The 17,240-nt window shown below is 48.5% G+C and overlaps 1 protein-coding gene across 2 annotated transcripts in view; it reads right to left on the bottom strand.

The window, feature by feature from the left end:
• VAV2 (vav guanine nucleotide exchange factor 2) overlaps window positions 1-17,240 on the bottom strand; it is a 789,576-nt gene that overhangs the window by 78,491 nt on the left and 693,845 nt on the right. For both annotated transcript variants that reach the window (XM_086921069.1, XM_086921070.1), the window contains exon 11: window positions 16,333-16,401. In XM_086921069.1, coding sequence (XP_086777195.1) covers window positions 16,333-16,401 — 69 coding nt within the window. The remainder of the gene's footprint in view (window positions 1-16,332; window positions 16,402-17,240) is intronic.

Here is a 17,240-nt window from a genome sequence, read left to right as displayed (position 1 = left end):
TGACAAGAGCCCCAGCACTTTTTTTCCAAAAATTTACCACTGGGTAGGTACACAGAGCTATAGTGATAGGTAGCGAAAGGGATAGAGAGGAAGTGATGAGGTAAAAACGTGGAGAAACTAGGGAGAAACACGAGAAAGACTCCTTTTTAGGTCTCGCGCCTAGCGTTGCACTGCGCAGGAGCGCTTCGCGCAGCACGAGGCATTTAGTAATCGAAAAATGTGGTTTCAGCAGTCACCTAGGAATCGCGCACGCTCGTGCGTGTTTCCTTTTCAGCTCCCCCATTGGCCTTTGAGTGCGTCTTATTGTAAAAGACTGCACGCAATTGGCCCGAAGCACGCGCATAGCTCCTCCCATGGCCTATTGGTGTCTATTACTCGCATCAAGCGTGTAATCAACACCAATAGGCCGTGGGAGGAGCTATGATTGTGCTCACACCGGCGTGACGTGCAAGCCACTTGTGTGTGCATAGCGTAGATCTGTATTTGTATGTGCGCTTCCGCAGCAGAAGTTTGCTGAAGGCTGCACTCAACCATTGTTTTAAAATGTATTTCCATTACAATTATTCAGAGAGGTTTTGTGTACAGCTCCCATGTTTTCGCACCTGGTACGTTCTGTGTCAGGCTGCAGCCGGGGCACGTGTGCGCCGCTGCCACTGCACCCCCTTTGGACAGGCAGGGGCTGCTCGCCGGGAGGCGGGCTCGTGCTGCTGCGTCCCCCACACTCCCTCCGCCGCGGCGTCCTCCGCAGCCTCCGTATCATGGCAGCGCTGCCCGGGATTAGCGGGAGTGTTCCCGCCAGCGGTGCCTGCCGCGCAGGAGCACCATTAGCAGGACACCGGTAGCCGGAGATGGAAGATGGCGGAGAGGTGAGTGCAGTGCACCCGCCGAGGGTTGACTGCTGCAAAACATGCATTCGGCATCTCACCCATCCCCCGCTGTTGCAGCAGATGCGCGCGCCGCCTCCCCTGGACCCCCCTTCCCCTCTGCCGCCACAAATGAGCGCGCTCGTGCTGCCCGGGGACCCGCGGCTGACCCCGGGCACCGCTGACCGCCTCACCTGCAGGAGGGCGGTACGCGTGCCCCCGTCTCCCGGGGACCACAGCTGGTGCAGACCCCTCGAGCACTCGAACCCGAAACCCACCCCAGCAACCGAAATAGTGAAAATAGTGTCTCAGCAGCGAGCAGCCGAATGCCACCTGCTGAGGTCGAGCAGCGATCAACAGCTGTCAACACTGCATGCTCTGGGGGACCGGAAACCACGTCACTGTCAACATCAGGACATGTCACCTCACGGCCCAATACCGAGCCGAGGACGCGGCATTGTCCAGCCACTCAATATTACACCTCACTGTTACCATACATATTCAGGGGGAGGAGTGTACCTCACTTTCTACATTGCTCACGACAGGAGAGCCTTACAGCCGAAAACCACCCGCTAAACGGCAATATAATATAGGGGTGGGTTGGGGATCGGGAGTGAGAATGCAAAAGCACCTTATTACTGCGTAAAGCACCGGCGGGGGAACAGCAGCGATCAACAACTGTCACTATTACATGCTCGGAAAAACACCTCTCAGTCAGCATCACTCACTCAGACAAGAGCCCCTCACGGCCGTATGCCACCTGCCTGGGGGAGATCAGCCTCTACCACTGCTAATACCACATTATTTTGGGATGGGAGAGCACCTCACAGCTGAACAATACCTCATGAGGGGAGAACATCACAGCTGAATAACACCTGCTGAGAGCATCTTTCAGTCACTGTTAGTGTTACATGCAGAGGATGTAGGAGAGCACCTCACAGCGGATACCACATGCTTCAGACACTATCAGTGCTACACGGGGGAGCACCTAACAGCTGAACAACCACATGTCCAGGGGAGAGCAGCTTTCACCCACTGCCAACACCACATGCTCCGGTGGTGGTAGAGCACGCCCCAGCTGTGTTCCACCTGCTGAGGGGGAAGTAGCTACAACCACTGTCAATATTCCTGCTCGGGGATGGGAGAGTACCACACTTCTTAACACCACTTGCTGAGAGGAGAGCAGGTTCAGTCACTGCCAAGACCACGTGCTCAGGGAGTTGGAGGGCGCGTCACAGCTGTGCTCCACCTCCTGAGAGCAGAGCGGCTCAACCACTGCCAATACCACCTGTGCGCAGTGCGTGAAATGGAAAAATAGAAGTGCCAGTACTCTGTAGCAGAGTACCTGCTTGTTACTTCTGTTGTTATACCGCATGTCATATGCAGTCTGTAAGCACTATTTTCTTTAGTGAGTTTCTCCTACTGCAGGCACAACATGCTTTTCTGCACCATTCAGCGCGTCATGCACGCTTTCACTTTCATAGCAGCCCGGGACAATGGCGGCTGCTTCTTTGAAATGAAATTGTTCTCGCATTTACAAGAGTTTGAGCTATTGGCATTGTAAATTTCAATGCCTTTTATTTATGTGTTAATTATAAAAAGACTTAAAAGGCACTGACATTACAATACCATATAGCTTAAACTCTCGCAAATGCGAGACCTATTGCATTGAAAATGCTTGTTTAATTGAATTGCCATCATCTGCCTGAGAGCGCAAGAAGGGGCGTAGCTAGAGCTTGTGGCGCCCGGGGCTACCCCTCAGAGTGCCGCCCCTGAGGGGGAGGGGGGGGGGGCGGGGTGCTTGGGAAAAAGGACGGTGAGCACTTGAAAGATGTCCGAGTCTCCGAGGAGAGACACGTAGTATTGCTGCTAACAGTTACCTCGATCATGAAAGTTACATTTAGTAATTTATAAAGTTTTATATAGCGCGAACTTGAACCCGAAGGATATCAGAGCGCTTTACAATTTGAGGCAAAGGTAACAAATCAGAACATTAGTCTAACATGGGGAATCTAATGGGCATTGAGATGTTTACTCCTCTCAAAATCGGAATGGTTGTTTGTTAGAAATGGGGGTCTCTAGGTAGCAATGGCTGGCCACTGTCCAAGTGGGGACCCTTCTTCCTAAGTCAGAGTAAGGGGGCTACACCCTTTGATAACCCCTGCTCAACCCTGGGGTAGCGTAACATGAGCAGTCAGGATTCTGCTGAAGTTAAGAGGCAGAGTAAATTGTGACAGTCCCTGATAGTGAGGAGGACGGATTTAGTGTACATTTATTCGGTAATTTTCTAAAGGGTGAGTAGTTAGTTATTGTCCCCACCCCATGACCAAACGTGTTAAGCCTATTTCCCTCCTAGCTGTGTACCAGACAATTCTGTTAATCCTCCTTGTCTCTCATTGTCAAAGACATTAAGACAGCATGCTTGATGTGTGAAAACACCTGCGACAAGCGTGCGACACTGGATATTAGCCAAATACCTGAAGCCACACCAAACAAGAGAATCTTGGAACTCCAGGCTAGTTTATAATGATGAAATCTCATTGACCAAAGACAAATTTGCAGTGGTCTTAGAGTCACAAAAAAAGACAAAACATGCATATATCTACAGCTTCAAACAAACAAACGTGAACTTAAGATATGACTTTTCAAATGGTAACTATGCTCTGATTTTGCTTTGCTAGACTCCATTTTAAAGCGACAACAAAAGCTTCTAAGATTAAAGCTCCCTTTACAAATAATTGATACTCTCACTTGGTTCCAGAATCTGTGGGATCTGGGATCAGGCTCTAGAAGCCCCCAGGAAGAGTTTAATTGTTCTTAAAATGAACTGTCAGAAAAAAACACAACAACCTCTCTGCTCCATTTATTTGCAGGAAGTGATTTCAGAGCTTGGTGCTTCAGTTTCCAACATGTCCCAAGTTATCCCCTTCTGTTGAACCAAGACATGAGAGTTTAAAGAAGATTGTGTTGCTTTGAAACCTTGCTACCAGTCTCATGACTCGCTGCCTGAGGTGACAGACAGCACGGGCTCTTCTCTGATTGGCTATCCCTTGCTATTAATCACACATGCAATCCCTTAAAACTCCTCTTGCAACCCCTGGACAATTTCAGGATTGGGTGTGGGTTAACCGCCATTTTAATGAAGAGACAGAAGTAGCCAATTCCCCAGTTATTCTGTGGGCATTCAAATTCATAATTACTTTTGGTGACTTGCCTTAATTTCCACACAGATATGAGGAAGCCCCGCCCTCTACAGAGCCCGGAGTGCAGGATGCGAAGTACCATACCATTACTGACTGAGGTCACGTACCTCATAGTGACTGGATTTCACAAAGACCCCCTGCTTGGCGAAGTCGAAACTGAACACTAATCTGAGTTTATAAGGTGGCTGCTTTTTCCATCATCATCTGCAGTATTGCAGGTTTTGCAAGCCTCGAAACTGTTGTAAACATTTAAAAATGTGTCTGGATGTTGTGGGTTCAAAAACTTGTGTCTGCTGCCTTTACAAGATAAGGTCAGTATGGGAAACGTTTCGTGTACCATGTGCTGCAGAAAAAAAATAAAAGCTTAATGTAGGAGTGAAAGGCGCACAACCAACCCTGTGGTGAATCGGGGGAAGCCCAGAGTGGTGTGAAAATGTGTTTGAAAATAAACAAAATACAAATTCAAAATGTGCAGGTCTGCACTCCAATGATCACAGACTTGTGCAACAAAATCAAATACATGCTTGTGAGTCGCAAAAATAATACTGTGATCACAGGCAGGTTACAAAAACGATTTGGATCAGTAGTTGGCCAGACAAAGAATGACTACAGCAGTAGGTTGCCACAAGGCTACTGAATGCATCAGTAGTTGTTTATGAACTGTGCGGCGCCGTAAACCATTTAAGATTATTTCTGGTTGTGAACAATTCGCAAACTTAAAATTTTTTAAAGTAGAGTACTAACCGAGCAGATTACTGAGGTGAGGAGGACAGGCCGATATAAAAGTCCACTTCCTCGGTGCTGTGCCAGCTGGCCACATGGCTACAGGCTGTGTTCAGCGGATACTTTGGGCAGGAGCCAAAGTTTATCATGAAAAGTTAGAACAATTCACTGAAAAACCTTTGGCCAGGCGAAGATAGGAATAATTACTTAAAAGACAAAATATCGTGTGTGATAAAAATAATATTCTCACCTCAAATCAATTAGCTGTTTTATCGCCTGTCGCGCAGAGTGCCGCCCGCCCGCCCACAGCCACAGCCAGCCCACAGAGAGACAGTACTGAGTACTGTAAAGCCAGCTGAGCAGCAGGGCCAGGCAAAAAGAATGGTGGTGCGTGGTGCCGGTGGTCTCCTCCACACTCCTCGACACGACGGGAGGGGCGCTGGGGCGGTGAGGTGAGCGCGTAACGCGTCGCACTACGGTGAGGCGGCAAGAGGGCTGGCACAAAAAATGTTACACAGAGCCGTCATTGGTTAAGGCTGTGCGCACCGCGCACGTTACCACTGATTGACGGCCCTGTGAACGAGGCTGGGAGGAGTTGGGGGCCCCCCAACAACGCTCGGCTGCACTGCACAGTGCACACTAGTATGATTCCGAAGTCAGAACCGACATTTTACCGACATTTCTAAATTATTTATTGTGTGCTTTGCATGCTTATGCTTACTGCTTATCCTCCTTAGTGCTATAATTACTTAAGCGCCACGGCCACGGGCCACCGCACCGCCGACCGCCCTACAACTAACTGTCACTCACACAGGCCTCCGCGGCCGCAACGGGCCTCGGCCGGGCGGCCTCCTCAGCTCAGTCAGTCAGCGAGTGAGTGCCTGTGTGCCGGCCCGCCCGTGCGACCGCAGCCGCCTCAAAAAAGGTGCCGCCTGGGGCGGACCGCCCCCCCCCCCCCCGCCCCCCCATAGCGACGCGCAAGAGCTAAACAGGGGCAACCAGCATGCACACACAGCTTCTGTGAAGGATTCCAAGCTGGCAAATTAAGAAATTGTAATGATGTACCTTTTCTTCCCCCAATAACTCTCGGAGTCGGGTATCAGCGTTACTCTCTTTATTAAGTAGTAACATACAAGGAGCGCATAGCATGTCCTTCGCCCAGCCTGCTCGCGCTCTAATGCCGCGCTACGCACTGATGCCGCACTACGCACCTCGCGCCCCTACGTTGCCATACGTCACGTAGCCACGTGACGTACCACGTTAGCGCACTCACTACATATCTCCCCTTTTTCCAACAACTATATGTACAAGTCCTGGCTCATGTCATAGTCTCTGAACCTCGCTGGTGGGACCACCGCCCTGCCCCTTCTCGTCAGTCTTACCGGGGATGGGGCGGTTGTTGCTGCTTCTCCTTGACCACCACCTAGCGCAGCTGCGCTGGTCTCTCTCTGATCTCTGTCCTCTTCAGTCTGCTGCTCCCCACTCGCCTCTTGATCTTCTTGCCTTCTCTCGCCAATGTCTAGATCCTCTCCCCCATACTCACAGGGGTTATCATTGCTGTTCTCTCCTCCTTCATTTCCATTGCCTCTCCAGCGGAGTATTTTGTTGCACCTGGCCATGCGGTCCTGTGACCACACATTGCCGTCACTTAGCAAGGCCGCCCTGCCCTTGACTTCTACTACTTGCAGGGGCTTGCTGTATTTACTTTCCCCCTTTTTCTGCAATGTGGCCAGTCTTACTCTCACCCATTCTCCTTTCTCCAAAGCTGTGTCCTTCACATTCCTCCGTGCATCATAATGTTTAGTGTACACCGCTTGTGCTCTCTCCAGGTTGGCTTGCACCACTGCCGGTGACCACTCACTCTTAATTACTCTTTCTTTCCATATTCTGTTGTCCTGAGTGAAGGGCTCCCGGCCTCTAAGGATCTGGAAGGGACTGTAACCAGTGTTCGTGGGCGTTATCCGGTACGCCCACACCATGTGCCAAATCTCTGCTTCCCAGTCTTTGTTGTCTGATATCGCCGCTTGTATCGAGCCCATCACCACTCAATTAAAACGCTCCACCAAGCCATTACCCGCAGGATGATATATGGACGTGTGTTTTGCCACAATTCCGTTTCTCTGCATGAACTGAGACCATTTCTCAGACCGGAACTGAGGTCCATTGTCGCTGAGGACACACTTGGGGATGCCCTCTCTCACGAATGTCTCTGCCATGAAACTCACTATCATTTCCGTGTCCATGGTTTCTTCGATCTTCAATTCCGGCCATTTGGAATAACGATCCATCATTACACATATGTACTTCTGTATTCCTTGTGCGTTTAGCACCGGACCTAGTATGTCTATGGATAGTTCCTCCCACGGGTTTTGCGGAGGGTCTATTTTTCCCAGGGCAGGGCGTAATGGTTTCAGTGTCTTGTCTGCGCCCTGGCACCTTGGACATTCTCGAACGTGTCTTTCTGCCCTTAGGTCCATTCCGGGCCACCAATAATTCTGCTTGGCTCTTAGTTTCAACTTCCCTGCACCCAGGTGGCCTTCGTGTAACATGTCCATTAATCGAGTGATCATTTTTTCCGGAGGTATGACTCTCTCCCCTCTGTAAACAAATACGCCCTGGTCATCCATAGATAGTTCCTCTCTCACTTCGAAGTAGGGGACGAGGCTTCGCCCAGTCTTGCTTTTGTCCGGCCACCCCCGTACAATGTGTGCCTTCACTTCTTCTAGGACGGGGTCCTCTTCGTAGGCCAACTTCCATTCTTGCTTGCTTATGGACGTTTCTAGATCTTCGGTGAGTGCAACCCACTCTTCCGCCGCCTCACCGCATTCTACGTCGGTTTCCATTGCTGCCGCCCGGCTCAGGTAGTCCGCCACCTTGTTCCAATTCCCGGGGATGTGCTCCACGTCATATCGGAATTCCATCAATTTGAGCGACATTTTCGAGATCCTCGGCGTTGCATCTGCGTGTCCGCTGGATGTGAGTACCTTGAGCAAGGGCTTGTGGTCGGTCCTCAACCGGAACCTGGTGCCCCACAGGAACTGCCGAAACCGGGACATGGCCCACACCACTGCTAACATTTCTTTTTCGATCACACTGTACTTTTTTTCAGTGTCATTAAGGGTGCGGGATGCAAAGCATATTGTTTCCACTCTCCCCTGGCCGCGGTCCTGCATGAGAACTGCGCCCAGTCCTTTATCACTGGCATCCGTTGTGAGTATCGTGCTGCCTTGGGGGTCAAACCCTTGTAGAGGGATCGCCCCTGCTACTTCTCTTTTTATCCCCTCAAATTCCTGCTGGGCTTCCTCTGACCACCGGAATTCACTGTTCTCTCTGGTCAGTACCCTCATGTGATGGGTCTTCGAAGCGAAATGTTCTATGAACTTCCCATAATATTCTGCCATGCCCAGGAACGACCTGACCTCTTCTTTGTTGGCCGGTGAGGGTGCGTCGCAGATTGCCTTCACGTTTTCCCTCTTGGGGGTCACTCCTCGTGCACTTATCTCGTGGCCCAAGTACGTCACCTTTTTCATTCCTATGCGGCACTTAGCCCACTCTGCCGTGAGGCCCTTCCTTTCCAGGATACTCAATACCGCTTCTAGTTTCTTGTCATGGTCGGCTTTGTCGCGACCCATCACCAATATGTCATCTTGGAAGTATTGAACTCCCCGGACGTCCTGGAACAACTGGTGCATTAGTTTTTGGAACACCGCAGCCGCCGAGGCTAGCCCGAACGGCATGCGGCGGAATCGATAGCAACCGAAGGGAGTTATGAATGATGTCAAACTGCGACTCTCCGGGTGTAGTGCGATCTGGTGGTACGCCGATGTTAAGTCTATGGTGGAGTACCACTGAATGCCCCTTGTGCTGGCCAGCATTTCTTCTATCCGGGGGAGGGGGAACTTCTCTACCACAATGTTTTTGTTCAACTCGCGCAGGTCTACGCATAGACGGACCTTGCCGTTGGGTTTCTTCACCACCACCAACGGCGCCAGCCATTCGGCACAGGTGATTGGTTCGATGATTCCCCTCTTCTCTAGCTGCCGTAGCTCCTCCTTCACGTCTTCCCTCACTGCCAATGGAATGTTCCTCACCTTGTGGGCCACCGGCACTGCTCCTTCTCTCAGTATGATCTTGTGTGCGAATTTGTCGAGCCTTCCTACTGATCCGCCAAAGACCGTTGGGAACCCCTTCATCCACCTGTTCGTGTCCATCTCTTCTTCCGGCTCCGTCATCAATATCTGCTCCTTGCCACCTGGGTCCAGTTTGATCCCCAGGTCTCCTTGGTCGAGCCACCCCAGGACCGAAGGGCCTTTCTCGGAGACGTATAGTTTACACCTGGCCGCCCTGCCCCTGAATTCGAAGTTCAGTTTTCTGCATCCGGCCATGGGGATTCGATCTCCGTTATACGTGACGGGGCGTATGTCCAGCTTATCCAGCTCGGGGCCCAGTTGCGGAGCAAACTTCTCCTCCCATACCTTTCTTGGAATTATGGTATAGGGTGACCCCGTGTCTGCCACCACTTGGACTTCCACACCCCCTATCTTCATGTCCATGATCGGCTTCATCGTCCTCTTTCCGTCGGTGCCTCGGCTTTGGTTGTTCACGCTCAGAATTTCATCGTAAATGCAGAGGACAGTGACCACCTCCTCTTCGGTCACCTCGTTTGGCTCCTCCGCTTCCTGGTCCACGTACTTGACTGCGTTTTTGGAGGCCTTCTTCCTGCACACTTTTTCGTAATGGCCGACGATTCCACAAAACATGCATTTGGCGCGAAGCGCGGGGCACTTCCGGTCGTGCGCCTCGTGCGTCCAACTGCCGCACCTGTAGCAAGGTCGTTTATTACTTCCGGCTGGTTTGCCGGCGTGGCCTGGGCTGTTTTGCCATTTGCTCGGGCCCTTATCTGGCTGTTTCCGCGCCTGGTGATCCTTGTGAGTTTCTTCGTTGTCCACTTTGTTCACCACCCCGCTGGGCACGTTCTCTTTCTTCGTGGCCGCTGCACACCTTCGCGCCAGTTCGGCTCTCTTGACTATCACTAGTACGTCCTTGAGCGAGGTGTCTCCTGCAGCCCATAGCTTGTCCTGTACGTTCGTGCACGTGGTGTGCATCACCACCTGGTCTTTTATGAATTCGCTTTCCCAGTTTGCGTACTTGCACGGGGCCGCCAGCTTCCTTAACGCCGCCACATACTCTTCCACTGTTTCCCCGGGTAGTTGTTTCCTTTGTTGGAAGTTAAACCTGTCCACTGAGACGCATACTGAGGGTTTAAAGTGTTCCTCCAGGTCTTCCATTGCATGAGCATACACGTCGTCGTCCTCCGTCTCTCTCTTCTTAGGTACCAAGCTTTTGTAGATCCTCAGGCCTTCTGGGCCTGGGTTTAGCAGCAGTATGCGTTTCTTTCTCGGCGGTTTGAATTTCTCCTCACTTTCATCTTCCAGCACTTCTATGAAATTATCTATGTACTCTTTCCAGTCCTCCAATTTCATGAGTGGCTCCCCTGGCCTGGGAAGGAACTGGACTGGCGCTATCGCATAACCTGCTTGTGTGGTCATCTTTTCGCCCCTGGATGTGGGCAGCGTACTTTCCAGGCTTCTCGGGCTCCCTGGTGCACTGTCTTGTTCCTCCTTGTTGAGTAAGGGTGGAGGGCTGCTCCTTTCAGCCCTTTCCTGTTCAGGTGGGGTAGCCAGTGCGGTTGCCTGCGGGCCTTGACCGTGGCTGGTCTCCTGCTTCGGGTGTGTGGCGGTTCTCCGCCCTCTTGATCACCGTGCGCCCACAGTGCTCGGCTCCTCGTGCTGTTGGCTGCGTCGCGCTCCTTGTGGTGCCCGGTCAGGGTGTGGTCGCTGTGCGTTCCCTCGGGCCTTCCTCGCTCCCTCAGAGACTCCGCTCCGTTCCGCCGTTCTCCGCGTAGTCTGCGTGGTGGGGGTCGTGGGTCGTTATCCCACCCTCGTCGCCACTGTAATGATGTACCTTTTCTTCCCCCAATAACTCTCGGAGTCGGGTATCAGCGTTACTCTCTTTATTAAGTAGTAACATACAAGGAGCGCATAGCATGTCCTTCGCCCAGCCTGCTCGCGCTCTAATGCCGCGCTACGCACTGATGCCGCACTACGCACCTCGCGCTCCTACGTTGCCATACGTCACGTAGCCACGTGACGTACCACGTTAGCGCACTCACTACAAAATAATCTGTGTTTTATGCACATCTGAGGATAATTCCTGACTGGCCCCATCTTTTTCCGATTGTGCTCCTCACATGTTGGATGCCCTCGGAGGCTGCCCACTTTGCCAATGCCTTAAATCTATTCTGAACAGTGCTTACATCCACGCATTAATGCTAAAGTGGCACTATATGTATGGAATGAGACCCTGATTAAAATATGAATTAATATAACATTTTCTGCAATATGCGAAATTAGTACATAAGCACTTTATGAGTATATTTTGTAGGTCTTAACAACTCCAGTGATAAATCTCAGGAAAAGGCTTTTCACCTAGAACCCAACAAGCACATGAATGTACCAATTCAGTTAATAACTATTGATTGCTCTGTTGATGCAAAGGTTTTGAGCAGCTGTGCTTTCAGAGAGTGATTTATGTGTGGTCCCCCTCCAACGACGGTGGCTACACAATTTACCTCTCCAGACAATGCAGCTGTAAGTGGCATTTGCAAAACTACAGTCCACCTCCGTGGGGGCAGCCCTCCCAACTGGAAATGCCTTGAAGGGCGTTATTGTGCCATTCAGAACGCAAGGAGCTGAGTCAGGGCCTGGAGCAGGAGCAGGGCTCGAGTCAGGGTACCACATGGGTGGACAGCGTCCCCCCACTTATTTTACCGGGAGCTCGATAACTGGAGCAAATGGAGCCACACAGTCATTCTTTGGCCTCTCTGTGGCAAGATCGGAGCTCATTCGGAACGCTGCTCACGCGCTGGCTTCTCTGGTGCAATCACATCTAAGGGGTGAGCGAGGGGAGGCAATGAGTGATGGTGCAAGCCACCTTTCGTGACGTCACTTCCTGTCATGACGTCAGCGTCCTCCCAATTCTTTTTTTAGGACTTGTGCCCTGGCCTGGAGTAAATCATTGAGGGGAGGGTGTCCCTCCAAACTCCTGTAAAGACATTTTAAACTTCAGTGGTGTAGCTAGACCTTTCGCCGTCCGGGGCGGTCCCGGAGTTTGACGCCCAGGGCAGGTAAGAGCAGTGGGAGGTGGCCATCGTCAGACAACTTGTTCCCGGGGGTAGCCTGGGGTCGACAGAAGACGACTTATTACCGGGGTGGTTGACAGACGACTTGCTCACCTTCGCCTCCCCCAGAAAGAGTGCCGGCCGGGGCGTACCCCCTTACCCTCGCTCCCAGCTACGCCAATGCATAACTCCTTCAAAAGTTCTAACTAATCCCACTAGCTGTGATTGCCTCCACACGCATAGCAGTCCACATTTGCTCTTTCGCCTCGTGTGTGCACAACAGGATTATTTACATAAATAGTCCCCCTCCCTCGCCTTCAATGGCACCCCGATCCCTGGCTCATTACTGGGTGTTCAACAGGATGGTTCCTGAGTAGAATGGGTTAGTGCAGGCCAGGCCCTCTCAGAGGCTTTTGTGAAGGGAAGTTTGCAAACAAACTGGCCAGGCAGCCATTGATAAGTGAGACCCATCCTTCATTTATCAAAGTAAACTAAACATAAATAGATCACGGGGAGGCAAAGCAATGCTGGGGAGTACAATTGTCAATGGTGGCATTTCAATGGGAGCGCAGAGGAGAAGTAGTGAAGTTAAAAAAGTGCAATGTCATTTGTAACACAAGGAAGCAGAGTATAGCATGTTTTATCTGTTGTAAAGTATGAACACTTTTTAAACCCTTGGATATGCTATTGGTACGAGCAGTGCTAACCGTAAGGTGCACATATACATACATATGGGCATACATAAAATAGGCATAGGGGAAAAAAATCCGAGGCTAATGATTAATTCCTAGTTCCAAGAAAGGGGAACTAGGCTTTTGCAATCTACTAATAAAAACGTAATAAATAGTTCTCGTTCATTGATTCAGAAGTAGTTTCCCAAGCTGGAAATGCACACCGATAAGAGCAGAAACCGAGATTGTGCAAGGGGGGTAAAGTGGGGAGGGAATATCCTCAAATGGATGAGGGCAAATGGAAAAAGGCTTCTCCCTGGGGAAAAGTGTGCTCCTTCTGGACAAAGAATATGAATTCAAATGTGAAAATGCACACCTGCCTTGAAAGGATTGTGCCACTGTCATAATTCTGCATACAGGATACAAATTTACGAATGAGTGTTAAAGGAGTTCTACTACGGTCATAGATTTCCTTGACTACTCCCGAATGTTTTGAAAATTCATAGAAGATTGTCAATTTCCCGTAATATCGGAATAAAAGTAAGGTTGCACATCTCGGACTTTTTCCCTAACATTTGTGACTGGTCCCTGGAGGGAAGGTGTAACGGACAATGAAGTCCCCGTGTATATAATATATCAAACAATCCCCATGTATTAAATGGAGACAACTTCAGATGGCTACCGTTGAGGCCATCACTTGATGGAGGAGTGGAGGAAGGGAAGCATTGTCGGGCGACAGAGTAGGCTTGGCCTATAAAGACAATGGCATTAAAAGATGGCTGTAAGAATGGATGAAGGGGTGGATAAAAGAGGCAGGATCAGTGAAGGTAGGATGGACAGATGGAGATGACATGGAACTAGGAGGCAAAGGAGTACACACGGGGAGGATAAAATGAAGGGAGATAGATGGATGGCTGGACAAAGGGGTTCAATTGAGGGGCGGTTATAAGGATGCAGGGCTAGAAGTTGGAGTGGCCAGATAGTGGAATGATTAGAGATTAGAGAGACTGAGAAATGGATGAGTGAAATGAGAAACAACTGTAACACTTTATGGCCACGACAAGTTCTGTGGTTGGAATACAGCACACTCAGCTGAAGGATGTGAAATGCCAGGGAAGATTCTGTTGTTAAATTAAGTTGGAATTAGGAATGGCATGTGCCAAGAAGAGGGACAAATGGAAGCAACTTATATAAAGGTGTGGTTGTCTTGTGTATATATATATATATATATATATATATTTATATATATATATATAAATATATATTTTTTTTTTTCTGAACCTGTAGAACCTCACTGCAAATAAAGTTAACGTGGATTCATGGGACCCGGTGAGTGCGTTCTAATTCTCCTGTGACAAAAAGGCTGTGGCAATTAATTATCGACGTGGCTCTGTCGACGTGAGACGCACCGGGGAGAGAGCGCCAGAGGCCCGTGACTCGGAGCCATTGTGTGAGATATATATATATATATATATATATATATATACACTTTTTAAATTTTTTTATAGGACATTCCCCCAAGAGCTAATAATATAGACCTTCGTGCACACACGTCTAAATTAAAGAGGATAACCTTAAAGTTTGGTGGTTCTACAGTGTCCCAAATATTAAGATTACTTGTATTCCTACAGCAAGAAAAGTGTGGGATATACCATGACCACTTCTGTCACCAAAATAAATAATAGGATAGAAAAGAAAGGTATTGCAGGTATATCTTTCACTCCTGTAAAGCAAGAGTTAACTGCACAATGCAGCTGGACATAAGCCGCTTCTTAATAGCATAAAGTGCATATTTAAAAATCGTAATGCAAATCTAGGAGGTGGCTTCACCCTGACAACTTCAACATGAGATAGAAGCTTCTTAAAAGGTCTTTTAATTATTTGTATTAGTTAAGCCCAAATATGCATCTTTGCCTTTGATTTCCATAAACAAAAGCGGAAAAATGACTAGCAACCTTGCTAACATCAAACTCTTCGCCGTGCTGACACGCATGTGTAAATCGAGACAAAGACAAAGAGTGTAAACAGATTTAAAAAAACTGGCCAGAAAAGTCTGGAGCCAAGGTAAACAAAACAAAAACAACTACATTCTTTCAAAATCTTCTGAATAACTACCAGGCAGTCTAGGTACATAATAATCACACTGGCCAGTGGTTCTATCTTTGCAATCAGTAATAACAGTGAGTGTTTAAGTGAGATTTCTTATTTAAACATCTGAAAGGTCGATACATCATCTGAGAAATCACTTCCATTTTATCACTCGCAACCACAAAAAAATAATCCATAAACTTCTCGTGGGCGACAGCTGCGGTATCAATTGAAGAGTTTCCTAAGTGAAGCGTGTACAGCTTTCAATATATTCACACATTGGGGTAACAAACTCCAGAAAGAGTAAGTAAGAGTCACCTTTTTTGAGTACAGAAGATGAAGATGTACTAATGTGGAGCAGACAGACTCCTCATGACACTGGGTCACTTCGACTCAATTTGGAGTCTGATGTTCTTTGTTAGTCAGTCTATCGGCCAAAGTTTCAAACTAATTGGATCCAAGGCTAAGAGTTCAGTAAATGAGTGTCTAGTTCATAAAGAGAACCTATGCCGAGCAGGGTAGGCCTTTAAAAAATTGGAGCTTGAATGGAGGAGAATGCACAAGTGCTTTTCTCCCAGGAGGGGCACCATTTGTATTTTCATGGTCTGAAGAAGACAACCAGGAAAACTGTGCCTTTCTTTGCAAGGATGAGGGAGAAACAGTGACAGAATTTAGCCTTCACTAACAATTCAAGAGGGGACCTGCAAGTCTAAGTACCAGCAAGACTTGAGTGTGCTTTGGGGAGAAAGGCGTTTCTAGTAAAACAAAGTGGCAGAACCGAAAATGGTCTTTAAGTAGACCACATTGAGTAGTCATCACGCTCTGAAGTCACACACATTTCTTAGTACATTGTATTTGGAGACTTAGTACCCATATTAAAATAACAATTGACTCAATGAATCTCGAATATCAGATTCCTCTGAGGAAGTAGTAGATGGTTGCATCCATTTTATGTATAATATTGACCAGCTGACACATATTTCGCTTGGGAACACAGCATACCTAGGTGATTTTTCAAAGAATGGTATTGCAAGGATGTGAGGTTGAATGAACTGTAGTCCGTTATGATAATATAATAACATTTGGTTGTAGTATGGCCCATATAACTAGACTACTTATACACATGCCGCTCCTCTCCCACCCAAAAGAGTATTTCAGAGTGCTCAGGTCTTGGCCACTATTTATAAACGCCAAAGTGACCCAGTCCTAAAACCACTCATCCATTTGAAGCACCACTAACCTTGCCAAGGGCTAAACTACAAAGCCATGGCAACCGTCTGCTTGCAGTCCTGAGGAGGACAGACAGGTATAACAACACTTGCAAGTCATAGGCCCACCCAGGTAATAAGATGACACTCCGTGGCAACCCAGTGTGGATACACACGGCGGGTAATCAACTTTCATATATATTATATACACAATTCTTTTTATCACTGAGTCTTCTAATAAACTAATGCTTGTGAAGCCTAGCAGCTACTACACAGCAAATACCACAGCAACAAAAGAAAAGGCACTACCTGCCACCCGTTCGCACCTCCAAAGCACGTCAACCACCATATTTGGTCATGGAGGACAAACAAAAATTAAGTAAAGAGCTCTCTTACCTGCATAGCCTCCAAGGCTTCCTTCAACTGCATTTTTTCAGGGCGATCTGTAGAGTGGTTGAGGAGTTCCTAAAAAAAAAGAAAATAATAATGTGAGTTAGTAACCTCTTCAGACGGGGAATGGACCTCTTGGTACTGCTTGGGGCAGATCCGGAGTTCAAAACAACATATTACAGACTTCTAGACCATCCATGACATTGTAAGTTGGAGACTGAAAACAAACTGTAGATTGTCTGAGTAGTCAAAAGTCACAGAAGGCATACAGCTTGTACAACTGCCTCCTGGCAATTTCAGAAAGCACCCTGGCAGTAATTGCATAAGGATGTATGGCACCCCAGGCAACATATATTTTGACTGCAGGAGCCCTCCTCAGTGACGAAAAAACTGGCCATTTTTCAATCCTTTTTGGAACTAACTAATGACAGCACCCTAAATCTACTACTCCTTTACCTCGCCATATCGAGGCCCCGTGCCTTGCCTTTCATATGGGATCCCATATAGATATTCCCAGAATAATGTTTGGATGGGACTGAGTGCTACTCTACTGTATTATACCATTTCTACACTTTCCTCCTACCTCTTGCCGAGGCCCTGAAAGCGCTTTGTTGATGGTAGTGTGATTAGTACACTGCTTCACTAGCATGGGAGAAGGGTGCTTGTTAAAGTGACATTTATTAACGCAGTGTTTTAGTGTTTTGTTTGAGGCCTAAACACTGGAGCAGTGATATATATGAGCATTTAATACATGATCTGTGGGAAAAGGAAAGTGACGACAGGATGGCAAGCGGCACACACAAACTAGACATTTATTGTGGCCCGAGAGTCAACCAGGGCCTAAATTCGGGAAAACCCAGTTCTTTATTTATCTTGATAGTTGTTGAGTATATTTTTTCTCTTTGGCAATATAT

This window comes from Lissotriton vulgaris, chromosome 5 (assembly GCF_964263255.1).
Source record: "Lissotriton vulgaris chromosome 5, aLisVul1.2, whole genome shotgun sequence".
NCBI classification, from domain to species: domain Eukaryota; kingdom Metazoa; phylum Chordata; class Amphibia; order Caudata; family Salamandridae; genus Lissotriton; species Lissotriton vulgaris.
The sequence above is the reverse complement of the archived record's forward strand: the minus strand, read 5'-3'. Positions and strand labels throughout refer to the sequence as shown.